General features: G+C 46.2%; 1 protein-coding gene across 2 annotated transcripts in view; it reads right to left on the reverse strand.

Moving 5' to 3' along the window:
* LOC119386093 (uncharacterized) overlaps positions 1–18,117 on the reverse strand; it is a 149,839-nt gene that overhangs the window by 56,832 nt on the left and 74,890 nt on the right. For both annotated transcript variants that reach the window (XR_007415450.1, XM_049413604.1), the window contains exon 2: positions 47–356. Coding sequence is in view for 1 of the 2 variants with exons in the window: in XM_049413604.1 (XP_049269561.1) it covers positions 47–356 (310 nt within the window). In the remaining variant the exon portion in view is untranslated. The remainder of the gene's footprint in view (positions 1–46; positions 357–18,117) is intronic.

Consider the following 18,117-nt stretch of genomic DNA (forward strand, 5'->3'; position numbering starts at 1 on the left):
CTATTTAAAAAGCATTGAAATGAATCGTAAGTGATCGTGCACTGACCGATGCATATGAATACGGGCTCCCCCGCGTACTGCTCCCTGGCAGCCGGGTGGAAGTAAGGGCACTGCTCCTCGACGCGGTGGCAGAACTCGCGGCACGGCTTCATCGGCGATGGTGCAGGAGGCGGCGGCGGCGGCTGGGCGAGGCTCCCTTCCGCCGCCGCCGCCGTCGGCGGCGCCGCAGTTGCCGCTGCTGCCGCTGCTGCTTGTGCTGGCGACCCGCCGTCGGCGGTCTTCCGGCGACCGGCATCGGCCGCCGTGGGACCGTACACGGGCACCAGCATGGCGCAAGTCCATTCGCGGTACACCACCTGCGAGGACGGAAAGAGATCACGGACGTTGTTGTCAACACTGCGTATACGACAAAAGGACTGTTATAGAGATATTAATGCGAAGCACTCTTTGTACAAGTAGTACACTTAATTTTCAGAAGTGTTAAGGCGAAAGCCTTAGATGCCTCATCAAACGCGAAAAATTACCGGCGTCCCACATCGGCGGCGTCAACACGAGCGATGGGAAAAAAATCATCACGTGATGACGTCAGATCGCCGAAATCAGTGACGTCAATTTGACGTCATCATGTTGTCACCGTGACGTCACATGATGACGTCATCACATGACATCGTAGTTTGGTCAACGGTGGGCCGATCACCGAGGTAGTGCAAAACCAGGTGAGGTGCCTCCGACCCTGAGGCAGTGGAAAACCACGTTAGGTGCAGAAAGGTTTCTGAGGGTGGCGGGGCAGGAACAGTACATCGAATGAGAAGAAAAGGATGACGGCTTTCGCCTTCTAGTCATCTTATGTGAGTGCATAAGAGACCCCTTGAGTTTTTCAACACGAAAGTGCTTTATGCCGAGGTCCACCAAGACTGCAGTGACGTATTTCCGTCACGGAAATGACGTCGAAAAATGCACACGATCTGAATGCAGAAAAAAAAGCTCCGTCAACGGGAGTCGAACCTATGACCTCTCAGTTCGCGACAACAGATGCCGGGCACGCTATCCACTGCGCCACGGTCATAGACTCTGGAGGCTTTACAAACGCGCCTTTTATATCTCACAGTTTCCTCTCAGTGCTCTTGGTTTGCGGGGTGGTGTCGATGTCTGGGAGCGGTAAAGTGAAGTTATGTATCACGAACGTGGCCTCCGCGATTAGCTCCTGCAACGCGCCGTTGCTACGTGTCCGTCCCATTCGGCGCGTTTCCAATAGGAGAAGTGCACTCACTCACACTCGTCAAAGCCTTAACACACCGCGAGGTGGCGACCTTAGCCCAAGCCTCGGCCTCGCTCATAGCATTCATCCATATTAAAAATAGCTCTGCAACGAGCGCCTGCCTCGCCTGACTGCAACCGCGTTCCCCGCTTACGCTCGCCCCGAGAATAATCCCCGCCGGGCTAGAGAGGAGACGCAACGCACGTTGCATTTCCCTCTAGCCCGGCCGTGATTTTCAATAACTCTTTAACATGCCGCGGGATGGCGACCTTAGCCCAAGTTCTGCGTCTAATCAGCGACGCTCTTCTGTGACGCTCTCACCGTTGACTACTACAGCTACCACAAAGGACTGTTTAATCATTGATCATGGACGTTAGTCGTCGGGATGGATATTTACCACCAAGCGTCGACGTGGGTGCATCCACGTTAAACGATGCTGTAGCTGCCAAACAACAATAGACATTGTGCAAGCTCATATATCAATGTACAGTAAACATTCAACTACTTCTGTAAGCATACGTTTTACTTTCGTGTTATACTGATTCCTATGACGGAGGGATCAGCCATGTTTTTTGTCACTTTGGATGTCGGTATTAGTAAAGGAAAAACATTTCTGAGCTCAAATTGCTAGTATGTTTTAAGCGATAAAAAAAACCTTGAACATGTAGTGTCGCTGGAGTCGACGTATCGACGAGTGGACTTGTCTTCTTCTAAGAAGCAACTTAGAGTTTTAGTCATGCGAAGTAGGTCGTACGTACAAACTACCCGACATAACTCCTAATATATGTATTTATCAACGTTAACTATCAACAGATCCAACACACATATTCAAATTTATGTGAGGCGAAGCTTTAGTGACGCAGTTACCTGAATCGTGTATAAATTATATGGTGGTGCGTGCACGACTGCTAAACTTATTTCTCATGCGTCTTGAAGCCTCATGCAACGTTTATGTATATTTGCCTGAAAGGTCACTGTATTATTAGTATGCAACTTTTACCTTAATGCAAACCACGGTTCACATGCCATGCCCGCATGAAAAAAGAAAAAAAGATACAAGAAGCGATTCCGTCTCCGTTCCACCCCGTGAAAGTGGGTGTAATGCTAAGCTGTTAGACAAGCACCTGTAACGTAATGCGCGTTATACAAGCACCCCACCACTCTTGATGTTAGACGACCAACACCCCAACTGCTGACGTAATACTTTTATTTATCGTTGCTTTTGCGTAATTGCAGTGGTGGTCGCCTTGCGGTCGCTGCGGTATACTGCACTGAATCCAGCGACCACCTTCGAGACGTGTGCGACCGAGACCAAATCTATAGGCATGAAGAGTGGAAAGCGCGACTAGACAGGGACGAAGAAAGAAAACAGACATGATGTTTACGGCGTCGATGGATGTTGTGATTCGTTACGGCACGAAAATGCAATATTTTCTGCGACAAACGACACAAAGCATTCTCTCTTGTCTGCATGTGCGATGTCTACATTAATGTAAAGTCACCAGCTGTAACGACCGGCATATCTCCCTCCTGTTTGATCCACGCTTCGTGTGTTCTCATAAAATCTGCATTGCCTATTTTGACAGTTCCTGGGTTGACACAGACCGCGAAGATTAACAACCCATCACCGATGGTGCAGGGTGTACGGGTATATGCCACCCTGGCCTTGAAAGGCAGGTTGAGACGTATTAAGCACATGGCTATTATTATTATTATTATTATTATTATTATTATTATTATTATTATTATTATTATTATTATTATTATTATTATTATTATTATTATTATTATTATTACCGGTGCAGTGGCGTTTGCCATTTGAACTTTGTCTGGGTGGCCATTGAAAAAAATCCTCACCAAATAGAGGCTGACAGCTTGCCTCTACTAATCAGGTATACATACGTCGTGTGAGATGTCTACGCGGCGATATCACGAGCAGGAATGTAACATATTACGCTTATGGGCCAATAAATAGCGATAGCATATGCATGTATCAATAAGTATGGCATGCATCTCGCTACATATTAGTATTCCGCACTTTTTGTGTCGTCGTGGCACAGTCTCATCCTAGAGGATATCTGCTGAAAGGGCAAGCGAACAGGAACACCTACCGAAATAATAAATGAATGAAAAATCTCGAAGAAATTGATTCGCTCATTATAAAACGATAGAAAACTGAGCTGGTCGGCACGAAATCATACTAAAAAAAACGTTAGGCAAGCCGGAGCACTGGAACTGGTGGACCACGTTCCGACTGTAAAGTGTCGCTCTGTTGGTAGAGCGATGGCATGTGAGGATATATTTGGTGAAATATTTTTATGTGGTTATTTAATAAATAATATATTTTTGTTCACGAAGAATAGAAGTGTGCTCACACTCACTACATAATCAGTCAATGTGCGAGGTATTATATTAGGTCGCTCGGTGGTACTAGTATGCAGCGCACATTTAACTTTCGTGAACATATTCGCAAATTTATTCGTCGTGATATTCACCTACCACGCGAAATTCTTGTAAGTAGGTAGAGAAAGTATCATTTAAAAAAACGCGCCATGCAACTGAGAGAAAGAGACAGCGAGCGCCAAGCATTCATTCCTAATAGGATGAGGCATCATTCTCGTAAGGCACGTGTGACTCTTTTTTTCAAGGCCTGTTAGTTCGCGCCGCTATGCGTAACCGCTTGGTCAAGCTTCACTGACACAGCGGCTCTGGTCATCGCAGTCGCTCGAAGAATTACGCGTGCGTCTAGGTAAAATGTAGCTATCCCAAATTAGTGGGTTCAGGATCCGAGTTACTAATCGTTGAATCGCGCTCGTAGGCCTGGCGATCTTCAAGGCGGTGCTCAACGCCGGCGCGTTATAACATCATCGTATACTAACTCAAGGCAGGGACTACACCAGCGGCCGCGACCCTGTCCTCCGGGCGTGCGCGGCGGACGCTCTGGTCGGCGTCTAAAAACTGGCGCGCACGTGTCGTTGCCGCGTGTAGGAGGGGTTGAGAGCGAGAGGGGTGAGTGAGAGGGCCTTCGGGGGCGCCTCAATGGGGCACCACGTGACTGGGACGCGCCATCGATCCCGACGCCAAGCCCCTCGCTCTCCCTTCTCTCATTTCTCTGTCGCTTTTATGTCTCTGCCTTTCTGCTGCGAGGTCGACGCAGCTCGAGGCTACCGCTCGGGGGCGCGGACGCCCTTGTCTCGAGAGGGGCATAGCGCTGCGACCGCGGGGTTTCCCGGCAATTCTCGTATCTCCCCCTCCCTATGGGCGCAAGCTTTCCTTATCGCTACCGGATGTGTTCGCACCTGCCTTTCAGAGCGCCCGTGCTTGCTAAGTGATTCGGGGTCTTTTCCCCGAGTCCGGAGAGGCTGTCCCCCCGACGACAGCCTCTCTCAACTGATGCGATCACGTTTCTCTCTGGGGCTAAGATCACGACTGTCTGAAAACGCGATACCAGTATTTGGACAAGACATGTTGGACAACTTGGGTCTGCTTTGATAACACGTCACGCTCGTCGCGATCACGATCATACGCAGCGCCAAATATGTCGTCACGTGTGTTTCTTCCTCGTCCTCTGCTATTATGTTCGCGCTGTTCTTACCGTCACGAGTTACCAACTTTCCCAGAAAGCGATGGGCATAAAAACTAGCAGCGCTGAGCTTCCACGGAAGTTCAACTATCGCTTTGGGTTAGCCGCCCCTGTTGTACCGCCATCTCTCGCAGCGAAAAACGCGAGACAAGCATGAAAGATGTAGGACGCCTCGAAACACCTGCGACCTCGCGGCGTGCTTTTCACGCTCTGTCGTCCACGTGGATGAGAACCAGCTTCGTCGTCTTTTGGTTGGTCCCAATCCTCAAGAATTCGTGCGTACAAGTGACCCAGATCGCAACTCTTCTGCAACCGTGTACGGGAATGTCTCGGACGCTAACTATGCTAGCAACGAGTGTTGGTGCGGAGTGAACTGTTTTTCATCGCACCAGTAAACTGCAAAGGAAGATTGCGCTTCAGGTCTGACCTTTACTGTCAGCACCAGCTTAGGCACAACTGGATAAGGAATTGATTCTAACGAAATAATTTAAAACACATGATCACAACCCGCGTTCCACAACGTGGGGCTTCTGTTGAGGGAATCAGTTGGGACTTCAGACGATATCATCAGTTGCCTCTGAATTTCTCGTCGAATGGCCGCTTCGGGACTTCGAGGCTCTCCTCTGATCGACATTTAGTATTGGCCAAAAATTTTCTAACACAATCACTGCAAGCTGTTGCTGATAATCCTTTTGTTATATTCCACGCATTTATTAAAAGGTAGCACACCACTTCCTCCTTTGAGCAACACCACGACCCGCGGGCATTATCAGGTGGCAGTGCTCGAATATAAGCCGCAACGCTTGCAGGTAGCATTGCCTCATAAAGCTGCAATCGCGTCCTGTGTTCCCCATTCGCGCAACGTCGTCGTCTCGCTGCAAGCGCGACAAACGATTCCCGGTGGGAAACAAAGACTGTTCAGTTTAATCCCGCACTAACCCGACGACAGGAGTAATGCGTTTCCCATTAATTCATTTGTGTCTTGGTCATTAAACAATTATCTTTAGCAGTACTTTTTTTTTAATTGATAGCGCCATCTTTGCCGTTTCTACAATGCCGGTAGTTACGAACGTAAATATGGGTTGGTAAAGTACGGGATTAGCTAGGGCTCGAAAACGCAATATGCGGGCGTACAGTTTGAGGCCGTGTATGTCACATGCGGGTGAAGTCCGAACGTGTGCGTAATAATTACAGGCAATTCAACTGCTCAAAACAACCGGTTTCAGTTGAAATTGGGCTTTGATTCTGAAGGGTCGCGAAAGGCTACTGTCTTAAATAACAAATTTTTGGGATCGTATGCGTCAAAATCTGAGCTAGCCTGTGAGTATTATAACTATAATTTGATACGTATTCACAAAGATACAATGACACAAAGGAAAGAGGGAAGGAGCAAGCCCAGGTAGATGAAATGAAGACAGGATGAAAGAAAAAACGAAACAGAAGAGAAGAAAAAACATAGACGGATAGATAGAATGACAGAAATAAGTAGGAAAACGAAATAAAAACTCTATAAACGGAAGCCCAAATCAGTTTCGTTCGAGAATGTTAAAAGGGCTCATTAGGCCTGGTCACGTCGAGCAGCGCACCTCTAGGAAACAGGCGTCTTTCAAGTGTGTCACATTTTAGTCCAATCGGTCTGTATTCCTTAATTAGTCATTCAAGTTGCGTACGGAATGCGGGGCACTCTAAGGTGTTCAAATGTCTAACAGGAGCCACAGTACTTGCACTGCGGACTGCCTACACGTCCTTGACGGTGTAAGCGTTCGCGTACTGACACAGAACCAACACTTACCTTATGGATTTCCGAGTCAGGCATGATTGGCTCACTGCAACTTGGGGCCGCAGTTGTACAATATTAACATGCACTTAAGAATGACTGACTAAAACATTAATTAGTAGGCTTCTTCACTGGCAATTTTGACACAGCTATTCGCGTGCATGTCTGCCTTTTAAAGTAATCGACCTTTCCTGAAAAGGTCGAAAAGCGGAAAGTTCTTGCATTTGATAACAAATTTCATGTCGGAACGTTAAACTAGCTTGGTGGGCCTCAAGGTCGGGGCCTGAATCACATATTGTTCGATCGCCAACTGGTAAGACTACCATAGCACTTGGCGCGGAGCGTTGATATTTGAATATGCGGTGACGAAATTTGTATCTGAGCTTGTGCGGTTTTCAACTTCAGCTGTGAGTCTGCTGAGGTTGAATAACCGTGCTTTGAACTTCCCTTTATATTTTACTAACAGTGAGAAAAGTGCAAAAAAAATTATTGAAATGTGTCTGTGTTAGTTCGGCTAGGTTTTCATGAATAATGTCTTCTTCATCCTTTTTTGCACCAACATTCTGTAATAGGCTATCACGGCAATTACTTCAGTGGCGATGATGATTTCTTACCGAATTAAACTACTGTAGTCATTCTCATGAGACCAGTACTGGCCAACGTTGCCGAACTGATGAACCATGTTGGCCAACTTTGGATAGCTTTGGCAAAATAAAGGGTACTCTAGAAGAACTTCTTGAGCTATAGTTGGTGCCTGAGCTTGCTTAACACGTCGTTCGTGGTGCCAATTTTGTTACATGAAAAACAGGAACAGGGCAGAGACAGTTGTAGTATCCATAAGAGGAGCACCTCTTATGGCTACTGTTTACTGTTTTGGCTATTGGCTACTGTTATGGCTAAAGTACACATATGTTTATTATGTTTGGTATATGCTGTTACAAAAACTTCGCCCTCATTCAATCGCACTCCAATGATTGAGTTGTCTACATGTCTAGTTCCCCGCCTGCACTGATAAAAAAAAAGTTAGGAAAGTACTGCGCTATTGTCAGTATCCTTCGTGTCAGTTGAACAAACGGACAAGAGAAGACGGCAACGCGCACACGCAGTCCGTTGCGCTAAATCGGATTAAAGCAACACAAGAGACGCGCAACCGAATTCGAAGCAAGAAAGCCGAAATCTCTGCGCGTGTTCCAAGAGGGGCAGACAGCTCAACAAGAGCTGCGTCGCTCCAACCAAATAGGAACGGACGCGAGTCGGAGGCGGCTGCCTGGTGACGCCGGAAGAGGAGGCGCGGTCCTCGACATGCAAATGTACCGCTGCCAGCGGCGCTGCCTCTCTTCGGGCGAACGCGCCCGCACTGCACACCGGTTTGCTGTGAGTCCCAGCTTCCCCGCTTCCTCTCGCGGTACACCACATGGTGCGAACCAACCAGAGAGAGGCCGTTATTTATGCAATTTGTCCTAAAAGCTCGCGCATTTTCCAAACGGAACGCGTGCATATCAACTGCAGTTTTATATAGAATACCGGAAGCTCCGATTGGGAGTGCGAAGCGAGCCGAAGACGTGTCGAAAGGAAATGGAAAGCGCAATGAATGAATGAATGAATGAATGAATGAATGAATGAATGAATGAATGAATGAATGAATGAATGAATGAATGAATGAATGAATTGGCCATATGTTACTTGTTTCAGTATACCATCTGAGCCATCAGCGCGACCACTTGTCACTGCTCGCATACTGAAGTGTACCGGCTCAAGTTGATGATATTTCCGTATAAGTAATGGCTACGAAAAATAAAAATAAAGGTTAAATAAGCTAAGGGGAATAATTTTGTCAAGCGCACAGGTAATTTATCATCAGAGTTATCAAAGCAGCGCGAGTCATTGCGTGGTACAAAACGTAGCTTAAGATAGAAGAACTGCCAGCGAGGATTCCGATGAAAATAAAAGTTACGAGAACGCGTATTTCATCATGTACCTTGGCACCGTAGCGCGTTGACACAAGGTCGAGTTCGTCATGTCTTGGGATGCAAGTCGTTTTAAACTTAATTGAAGCTTCCGCTTCCTTTACAAGGTTTAAGATGGCTAAATGGCCTGTTATTCTACAAGGACTAACCAGGCAAGATGAAAGATGCATTCACCGACAGAGGCTCGAAGTTGCCCATACGAACTACTTTAAGCACCGGTTTAAGCAGTCGCACTATCCAACGTGCACCACATGTAACACTCGGGAAGATTTAAACCACGTCTTGTGTGACTGTTCCCGTTACGACACAGAACGACAGATTCTGAAGGCAGCACAACATATACAACACGGCTTGAGCTTGGAGCTGCAGTACCTTCTCGGCCCGTTGCAAAGCAGCCTTTGTGCGACGCGCTACACAAAAGCGCTGTTGGTGTTTTTGAGGACTACTCGCCTTAACGAAACTTTATGAATGACTCTTTGGTTTATATATGTGCGTTTGTGGCTTTACGTACTACGTGTGTGTATACGTGATCACTGGATATATCATAGCCATCACCCAACACCTGGAGTGGAAAGCCAGGCGATAAACCAGGCTAACATCTCCGGGAATGCCATCTCTCTTTCTTCACAGGAATCTGCGGTGCGGCTTTTGGCGTAATCTGGCTCGTAATGTTCCTATCTGGCTCGTGAAATCACCAGGTACACAGACTCCCACAACGCGTGCTATCTGCGCATCTATCCTTAGCTGCTTTCTTCGAGTGTGCTTTTTCGACTGGAAAGTGTTCTCCGGATCAACCGTCCGGAAATAAGCTATTTATTCATTTCCATAACATTTTGTTGCAGGGGTATTCTCAACCCCGCATTGCCGTTGTCCTTGAATTTTGATGCACTTTTAGGATTATAAGAATGAGCTCTTGGCTTTATCCCTCTGCAATTCTCTCAAGGTAACACTGGTTCTAAAAGGTGACCTTTAACGTTGACTTAATTTCACGATCTCTATTTTTTTCTTACCGAGCGATGTCAGTGCAGTGCGGTACCGTTCAATATAACAGGGTTTACGTGCTGTTCTCACCCAAGACTTTTATATATTTACTGCGTTAATTGTTACCTGACGTTATGCTGTTATATGCCGATCATAATGTTTATTTAAAAATGTCGTTAATCCCCATTTTACCGCTCAGCTGTTCTCATTACTGTACGTAAAACAGCCTTCTCCCTTTAACACTACTGCCCTACAGAAATGCACGCTTTAAAGAAGAAAGTCAGGTCGAGTACGCATGCCTTAATGAATAAACAATAAATAAAAGTAGTCATTCGATACTTGTACCGGTGAAAGCACGCTCTCAGAATGAATGCAGATGTTGTGTTTCTTGCATCACAGTTATGAAACATAAAAAGGGACCTCCAGGCATCCGAAACCTCACTGCCACCGCTCACTGTAATAGCGACTCTCTGTTCGTATTTCCAGCGAATAGTTGTTATGCTAACCTATTCTTCTTAATATGATCACGTGTTTTTAGTATAAGTTTGTGCTTAGGTTCAAGCCAGACTAGTCAGCAGGTTCGTCATATCGTGGAGGCATGGACGCACCTACGTATTGTAAGTGAGCGCACGTAAATCACGACACTATATTTGGTTTGCTCAGACGAAGTAGATGTGTCGTCGCGCGCTCTAAATGGAACCTGCTTTCCTACAGGCCTCTAAGGGTAATAGAAAAACGTATGCATGTCCTCAGGTTCTCATATTTCATTTGCATATTAATTTTTTTTCAGAGTATCTTATCCTTTTTTTTAACAAGGAAATGATGTTACGTTACGATAAACCGGTAAAAGTATTAGGTATAAGTATGTATATGTCTGTTTATTTGTTCAGTATATAAATAAACGAGAAAAATATGTTTATTCGAACCATTCACAATTTTTTTTAGGTTTAAAGGGGATATTGACAGAGCAATCTTCAGTTGTTCTTTTATTGCGTCAAATGAAAGGCCAAGCCCTCAAGAGCCCATAAAATGTACTGGTAAGCGTGAGTGCGCTAAAATTTGATTACAACATGTTTTTAAAAGCTTTTCAAAAGTCCTTTTGTTTTTTTAAAAGCTAGTTTCGGTTCCTACTTGAATGTGACTCCGTAGCCTTGTGAATAAGGTATGACTGTATATTTTGTCTCTTGGGGACCAAAATTTGAATGAAGTATGTAAAGTTTGAGATCGTCGAAGTTGTGACCTGCTAGATTAAAATGGTGCGTCAGTGCTGTCGGTAATTTCATTGCCATGTCCGCGCGATGCGCGTTTAATCTAACATTAACAGGATGTCCTGTTTCGCGAATGTACCGTTTGTGGCGATATGAACATTCGATCATGTAGGCAACGTTTGAACTAGTGCAGATGCAACTAGATTTTATATGATAGACATAATCCCTTCCGGTGCTTTTAACTTTAACACATTCACGGTATCGTAGCGCACCTGCCTCTGACCCAGAAAATTTGCATTTACAAACGCTAGTACTGTGCCAGCAACCACGTCGGAACGCCCACGACCGCTCTGCACGAGCGGAAGGGAGAGGGAGAGAGAGAGAAGATGAGGAACCCCATCACACTGATGGCACAGCGGCCAATTCAAAGCTCTCACAGTCCACGAGAGAGTACGGAGCCCAACGGACAGCGGGGACGCTTCATCGATGGCCCCGTTTGCCGCGGCTCGATTTGCGAACTCCGGCCGGCTCGGTTTCTGCGCCGGCTGCAGCAGCTGTGAGACGGCGGCAGGCACCGTGGAGGGGAGGGCCGATCGTCGGCGGCCCCGCGTGGCCGAGAAGAGAGTAGCGGCTCCCCATGGCCTGAATTAGATTAGTTTAAACGAACGGTTTCCGAGGAGAGTGAGGCAGAGAGCGATGGCCAGGCAGCGCGATGTCACTGCTCGTTCCAAGCGCGGCCGTGCGGAGAGGAGGCGGTGACGTGGCGTCCTCCCACCGAGCAAAGGCGGCGCCACCCACCTCTCCCGCGCGCCCTCTCCGCTCCGCTTGGGCCGGGCGGACCGCTCGTGTAACAATGCTGGCGACGGCGACGGGTAAAACAAACACAGAGGGAATATAAGGCACGCCGAAAGGCAGAGAAGACGACGACGACGAGCGAAGGAGGGCGGGCGAGTGGAATCGGGCGGCGCAGGCGCAGCACTGGCTGCAGCGCAACGGCGACGACGGGACGTGGCGCGGGCTCTCCGAAGCCCTCCCGCCCCGGGTCGATAGGGAAGAGATCCCGGGATCCGGCTGCCCGAGAGAACAGCGGCAGTGGCACCGCGGGCCCGCTTCGTCGTCGACTGCTGTCGTTGCTGCTGCTGCTGCTACCACGGCGAGAGGAACGGAGGGAGGAATGGAGAACTGCGCTGGACCCTCTCTTTCCTCAATCTCGCCTCTTTCGCCCTCAGTTCTCCCTATCTACTCGCTGTTACGCCGTCTGGCAAAGACGCCTGTGTCTCCCTCTCTCCACGTCTCTCTTGCTGTTTCATGGCGTCATCTTTCTGATACTCCCTTTCGTCTCTGTTCCGTCTTTCCGTGTCTCTCTTTCCGTCGTAACTGAATCCAGAGTAGCAGTCTAACAGCGCTGTAAACCGCTGTTCAACCATACCCCTTCTCCTATGTTCGCCTGGCCCATACAAATCTACGAAGTACCTGTTATTAGTTTTGCTTCCCATCTAGTTTTAATGCTGGAAGCGGTGGAGTTCACGGTCATCGCCTTTGTTGCTCTCAATCTTCATTTCAATCTTCACTTCTTTGTTTTCTGCTGATTCAGCCATGCTTTCGAACTTTCTCTCAGTCGTTGTATTGATGAAAGGCTGGAAGGAAGGAAGAAAAGGTGGAGAGAGAGCCACAGGGTGCAAGAAAGACGGACGCCACCGCTGAGACGGCGCAATCGCCGCCGTCAGCAGTATCGCTTTGTTGTGGCTGCCACGCTGAGACTCCTCCCGTCTACCGTGCCTAGGAGGGGCAGCCAGAAGCAGTGTTGATGTCAACGGCAGGAACACGTGCGCGCGCGCAACGACACTGTCATCTATGTCCGCGACCCATGGACAACCTTAGTGGCGGAAAAACGAATATACTCCACTCAGTGTCTCTGTGGCGATTGCATCGTCAGCTAAGGTCCGGTTCCTCTTGCAGGATGGTTTTGTGTGTTTGTTGCTTCAGCGATTCTTGAATGTCAGCGATTCCTGAAGAGAAGGTGCAAAAGATGCAAATCGTGCGTATAATATTTGTTTTTACAACGTCTTGTGTCATTCCATGAAATATTTATCTTCAACCGTCAGGCTGGCAAATGCTCGTCCGCTGCTGCATCCTTAAATGTTGCCGCCTATTTATACATGTCACACACAATGCGCTGAAGCTTTCAGCAGTCGATAACATCACCAGAACAAACATTCTATAGGCACCTTAGGCAGATGCTTTCCGAGTGTGAACCCAGTATAGCGGGCGGTGGAAGCAGCAGCTGTGGCGCGTTATGTGCATTGACATGATACCTCAAATTGCTTAGCACAAGGAGCTTCCAATATCCGAAAATGACCAAGTGCGCATGCGCCGTATGACATGTGGGTGGTCTACGGTCGAAATGAGAAGAGTGAACATTGCTAAACTTGAACTTGGTTAGGATGGGTCGACTGTACTTGGAATTTATTTTAATTCCCCGTGCCCTTAGTAGCCGAAGTCGGCGACACTGGCATGCTAAATGAAAGCGTCGTACTGCCATCCTCTTTGTGCAGGTGGCCTATTGCGAAGTAAAGGAGCAAGAATAGAGAGACTACTTTTAGATTCGCCATGGCGAATCTAAATGTGTTTGACGTAACATCTCAAGTGTTTGACGTAAGGCAAACGTCTAGCCCGAACACAGCAACGCCAACATCCCAAAGTTTTGGGTTTCAGCCCAAACAGGGTTTACCTTTTCACTCTTACGCTACGTTTGACTGGTCACCTTACAAACGCTTTTCAGCACTGTCGTGGTGCGGTGAAATTTCGGCTAGACGAAATTGCAAGCTCTTGGTATAGATTTCGCTTAGTTCTTTCGAAGCAATTCCCTTCAGCTCCGAGCGCTCTGAGATGTCCTTGTCTTCAAGCCATGGATGCCACCGAGATCTAACAGGATACCAATCCCCCGTCTCCTTGGATTTCTCTGAGAAGGGCTCAACCTTCGGTAGGGGCAGGATTTTTTTTTCTAGCTCCAACCTTGGCAGCGGGCTTTGCATAGATGCGATGCGATATCGGAGCGCGGACGGAACCAATAAAACGTAGCATCAGACAAACATCTCTCGCAGGTAATTTAAAGATTGTTTTGTTTTTGTTCGTTCATTTGTTTGTTTGTATGTTGGATGGTTCATATGTTCGTTTGCCTAACAGCCCTAGCCACTGGCGTCGACTGCACTGGTAGGATAACTGAAGGCGTCGCGGCGTGCTCCATGGCTGATGCAGGATGGGTTATGGGAGAGGTCTGCAGTTCCATCACGCGACCTTCGAATGTGAATACAAAAAGAACGCGAAGAATCGCGCGAGGCGTTAGGCATATACAATTATTTCTCCTTATCGATTTGTCTTTGTGATCAACGCACAAAAGGGGCAGCAACAGCATACGGCAAACGCAAAATATAGGTGAGGTGTCGTAACCCCAGTCCTCGTTTCTAACTCGTCATGTTGCCTCACCGGCAGTGAAAAAATTGGAAGTGCGTTTCGTCACGGGACAGAACATAAGAAGGAGAACAACTTGTCCGATCTTTCTTTTTCGTCTGCATGCGTTCACCCTGTGATATTGAGCACAACGCCAAGAATACGTTCATAAAGTCCGGAAACGGACCTCTGCAGACTTCAGTGACTATCTGTGGTGTCAACACGCACTCTCCTATCTCCCTCTCCCCTGTGTAGGCTGGATGAGTGTATGGTTTGACCTACCTGCCTTTCCTTTCCCACGTCACTCTTCTTTTTTTCCTTTAGTCTAATCCGCTTGCCTATCGAAGCGAGGCTCGCTTCCCTATATAGCAACAGGGGGACGTCAACAGACCGCAATCCGCCTTCACATCGTAGCCGGTTTCGTCCGTCGATGCCGTATCGGACAACCGCAGACGTGTATGCGGAATTCTGCGACTGTTTTGCGTTCTGGCTTCTGGTCGACTTACGGACACTCCCTATTTTCTATACCCGCTATTTTTGCTTCTGCTGCATTGTTCGCATATCGTTTTGCTTTGTGGTCTCCTCTGTTAACACGCTAAGTTACCTCGCTTCGCAAGCGGTTTCTTTTTTGCCATCGTTTGTAATGGCGCATAAGGGAACCTTCGCGTTCTGCCGCATGAACTCTGTCACTGTCGCTCGCTTGTTTTGAAGTTGGATTCAAGCACGCACCACATCAATTACACACACGCACACACACACACACACACATATATATATATATATATATATATATATATATATATATATATATATATATATATATATATATATATATATATATATATATATATATATATATTACATAAAGAATAGAAAGATAATATTGCTTTTGAGGCATCTGTGTGTGCTGAATTTGTTGCAGCAAAGTTGCATTTATTCTGACAGAATATGTAACATTTGGGGGAAACATCCACCTCTGTCCTTTCGCACTGATGAATGCTTTCTAGAAGTACCGAAGCATGGGTACTTTCTAAACCCATCTCCTAGCCATAATAAAGAAAACATGAATGCTCAGTTACCCGGATATTCGATAATCTTGATGATAGATGCGAGCTGGCAGGTTTTATGAAAGAACACACTATATTCTCTGCTAGATGTTTCTTTTGCTTTTCTTGAATTATTATATATGTATCAATGTGGCAAGGATTTAGCTTGTCTTCATGAAAATGAAACAACAAAAGAAGGGGGATTTTAAGGGCTCGTTTTTCTTTGTTAGACACAATATTAATTAGAACTAACAGACAGTCAAGTCAAGGAGAATACAGGATATGTTATTTGTCGTAACTGCGATCTAAACGAGTAGAAATTAAATCGGGACCGAACCTGCAGCCTAGCAATAACGCGTCCGATGCACTACCAATTGAGCCACGGTGGCGGTCATCCTCCCGTCCACTTTATTGGGTATATCTGTGCATTTAAACCTGGGAGCGTTATTCAGCGCCGCTCGCAGCCGTGATGGCGAGTGTGGAACACTATTTTTCCGCCTGCTGGCGTCCCGTACCTCGTGATCTTTTCACAAGCTGACAGCTGACCAATAATCCCTCACACACCACCTAAGGCAAGAAGCGTGCCAGAACGAGACACTTACTATCAATGAACTAAAGAAGGGAAATTTGTTTTTTTGTTAGTTCTCATTAATATTGAAAATATAACAGGTACACAAAAAATAATGCACGAATTAACGAAGAAAATTAGAACAAAAGCTGGAATAGAGAAAATATTGAAAGAAAGACGCTAACTTAACGCTCTCACTGCAGTGAAACTAATTCAATGAACGAGAACACATGCACGGCCCTTGAGAGAATTTTTAGGGCATCGAGAGAGGAAAACGACAGACAGAGTAACGGAAGATGACGGTGTAGAATTACAGGAAAATGTTAGCTGTTAAGTGAAGTGAATGTTGGCTATTAACGACGCGGGCTCGAATCCCGCCTCGTTAAGAATTTTTCTCTTCCTCTTACTTCATATCTTTCTTTCCGTCTCTCTGTTTCTCTCTCTATTTCGCTCTCTTTCTCTCTGTGTACTCGTTCTCAGGGTTATTACAGGCCACGCCGTGGCGGTGAGTAGTAGGATTGATCCAAATTCTGTGGCACATACCCATTAAGAGGATGATAATTTTCTGCGATCGACTCACAAGGAATGATTTACTAAACAGCTTCCCTGTTAAAAAAATATCAGAGAAGCCATGCACATCAGTCTGGTGTGTTTAGGCTGCGCTGTTTCTATTTCTTCTTTTCTTTTATTTTTTCACTTTGAACTTGTTACGTACCGGTGGGATAATTCTCGTATAGCCGGGCGTTTTATTTCTTTCTGTCGCCACATCATATGGCATAATAGGCAGACACTCGTTTTCAATCCGCATACCACGGAAAGAAAACGTTGAAGGATGAAGCCTGCTAGGTGCCTCCTGTGACCTGTGGTCGCCATGGTTTCGTTGGCCACGGCACGCCTACTTCTATCCGCAATGCGATATCTATCTATCTATCTATCTATCTATCTATCTATCTATCTATCTATCTATCTATCTATCTATCTATCTATCTATCTATCTATCTATCTATCTATCTATCTATCTATCTTATCTATCTATCTATCTATCTATCTATCTATCTATCTATCTATCTATCTATCTATCTATCTATCTATCTATCTATCTATCTATCTATCTATCTATCTATCTATCTATCTATCTATCTATCTATCTATCTATCTATCTATCTATCTATCTATCTATCTATCTATCTATCTATCTATCTATCTATCTATCTATCTATCTATCTATCTATCTATCTATCTCTGTGTTGTGTGTGTGTTTGCGCGTGCTTCCGGGGGAACGATTAGTAGAAAGATTGGTTGAAAACACGGAAATAAGAAAGGGGTGAGGAAGACGAATAAGAGATGCAGAAAAAGTGGTCGGGAGCATTGGCTTGCGGGAACAAATTCAATTATGCATGCTGTAGAGATCTCCGTACGACATCTTTTTCAGACATGCAGGTCAATAGGAGACCCGCTGAAAAGCGCTCGATTGAGGAGTACAAACACACAGAAGCCAGCGTATTCGGCACGGAATAAAAAAAAAGAAACGTTATTGAGAAAGAACAAGCGCATGCGGAGGAGATGAAAAAAAGATTGTTTCAATGTTTTATTTCTCTTATATATTTCGTACGATCGTAGTTTGACATTGGTATTCTCGAGTGTCGAGCTTATTTCTTCGTGCTCGCCTTTTGATGACGAAATCACGACGAACGAATAGATCTGCCCACCGAGATGATATGGGACTGGAATAGGACACGTCGGACGAACAGGCGAAGAAAGTAAGGACAAAAGAAAGAACATATTACGTTACTCTTGATTCAAGCGTACGTTCTCGAAGACACCTTCTTTATTTTTTTTTCCTTCTTCGATCTAACTGCCTTCTACTGTGGGCTACTTCCGCGACAACATTCGACATGCCTACAAAAAACACGGCAATAAATTTGCCATAAGCTTTCTTTCTCTCTCTCTCTCTCTCTTTATACGATGTCGGTTTAACGTTTACTGGCGGACGCGCTGTGAGTGGCGGGAGAGTGGTATCTGTAACCTATCCTTATCGCGGAGGGCTACAATTTATCGTCGCACGTATAAGGAAGGGTCCTCATTTCTCTGTTGGCTCTCGCATTTGTCTTTCACATCCTTTGTACTATACCTCCATATCTTTTATCCCCAGCATTCAACTTTCAGATTTCGTCTCCTGCTGCGAACTGAAATACCTGCGATGGGCCTACCGCCTTAGGAAAGCGGGGAGAGGGTGCATGTGTGTACAGAGGCTTGAAGACGTGACATAAAAATAAGTC

This window comes from Rhipicephalus sanguineus, chromosome 3 (assembly GCF_013339695.2).
Source record: "Rhipicephalus sanguineus isolate Rsan-2018 chromosome 3, BIME_Rsan_1.4, whole genome shotgun sequence".
NCBI classification, from domain to species: domain Eukaryota; kingdom Metazoa; phylum Arthropoda; class Arachnida; order Ixodida; family Ixodidae; genus Rhipicephalus; species Rhipicephalus sanguineus.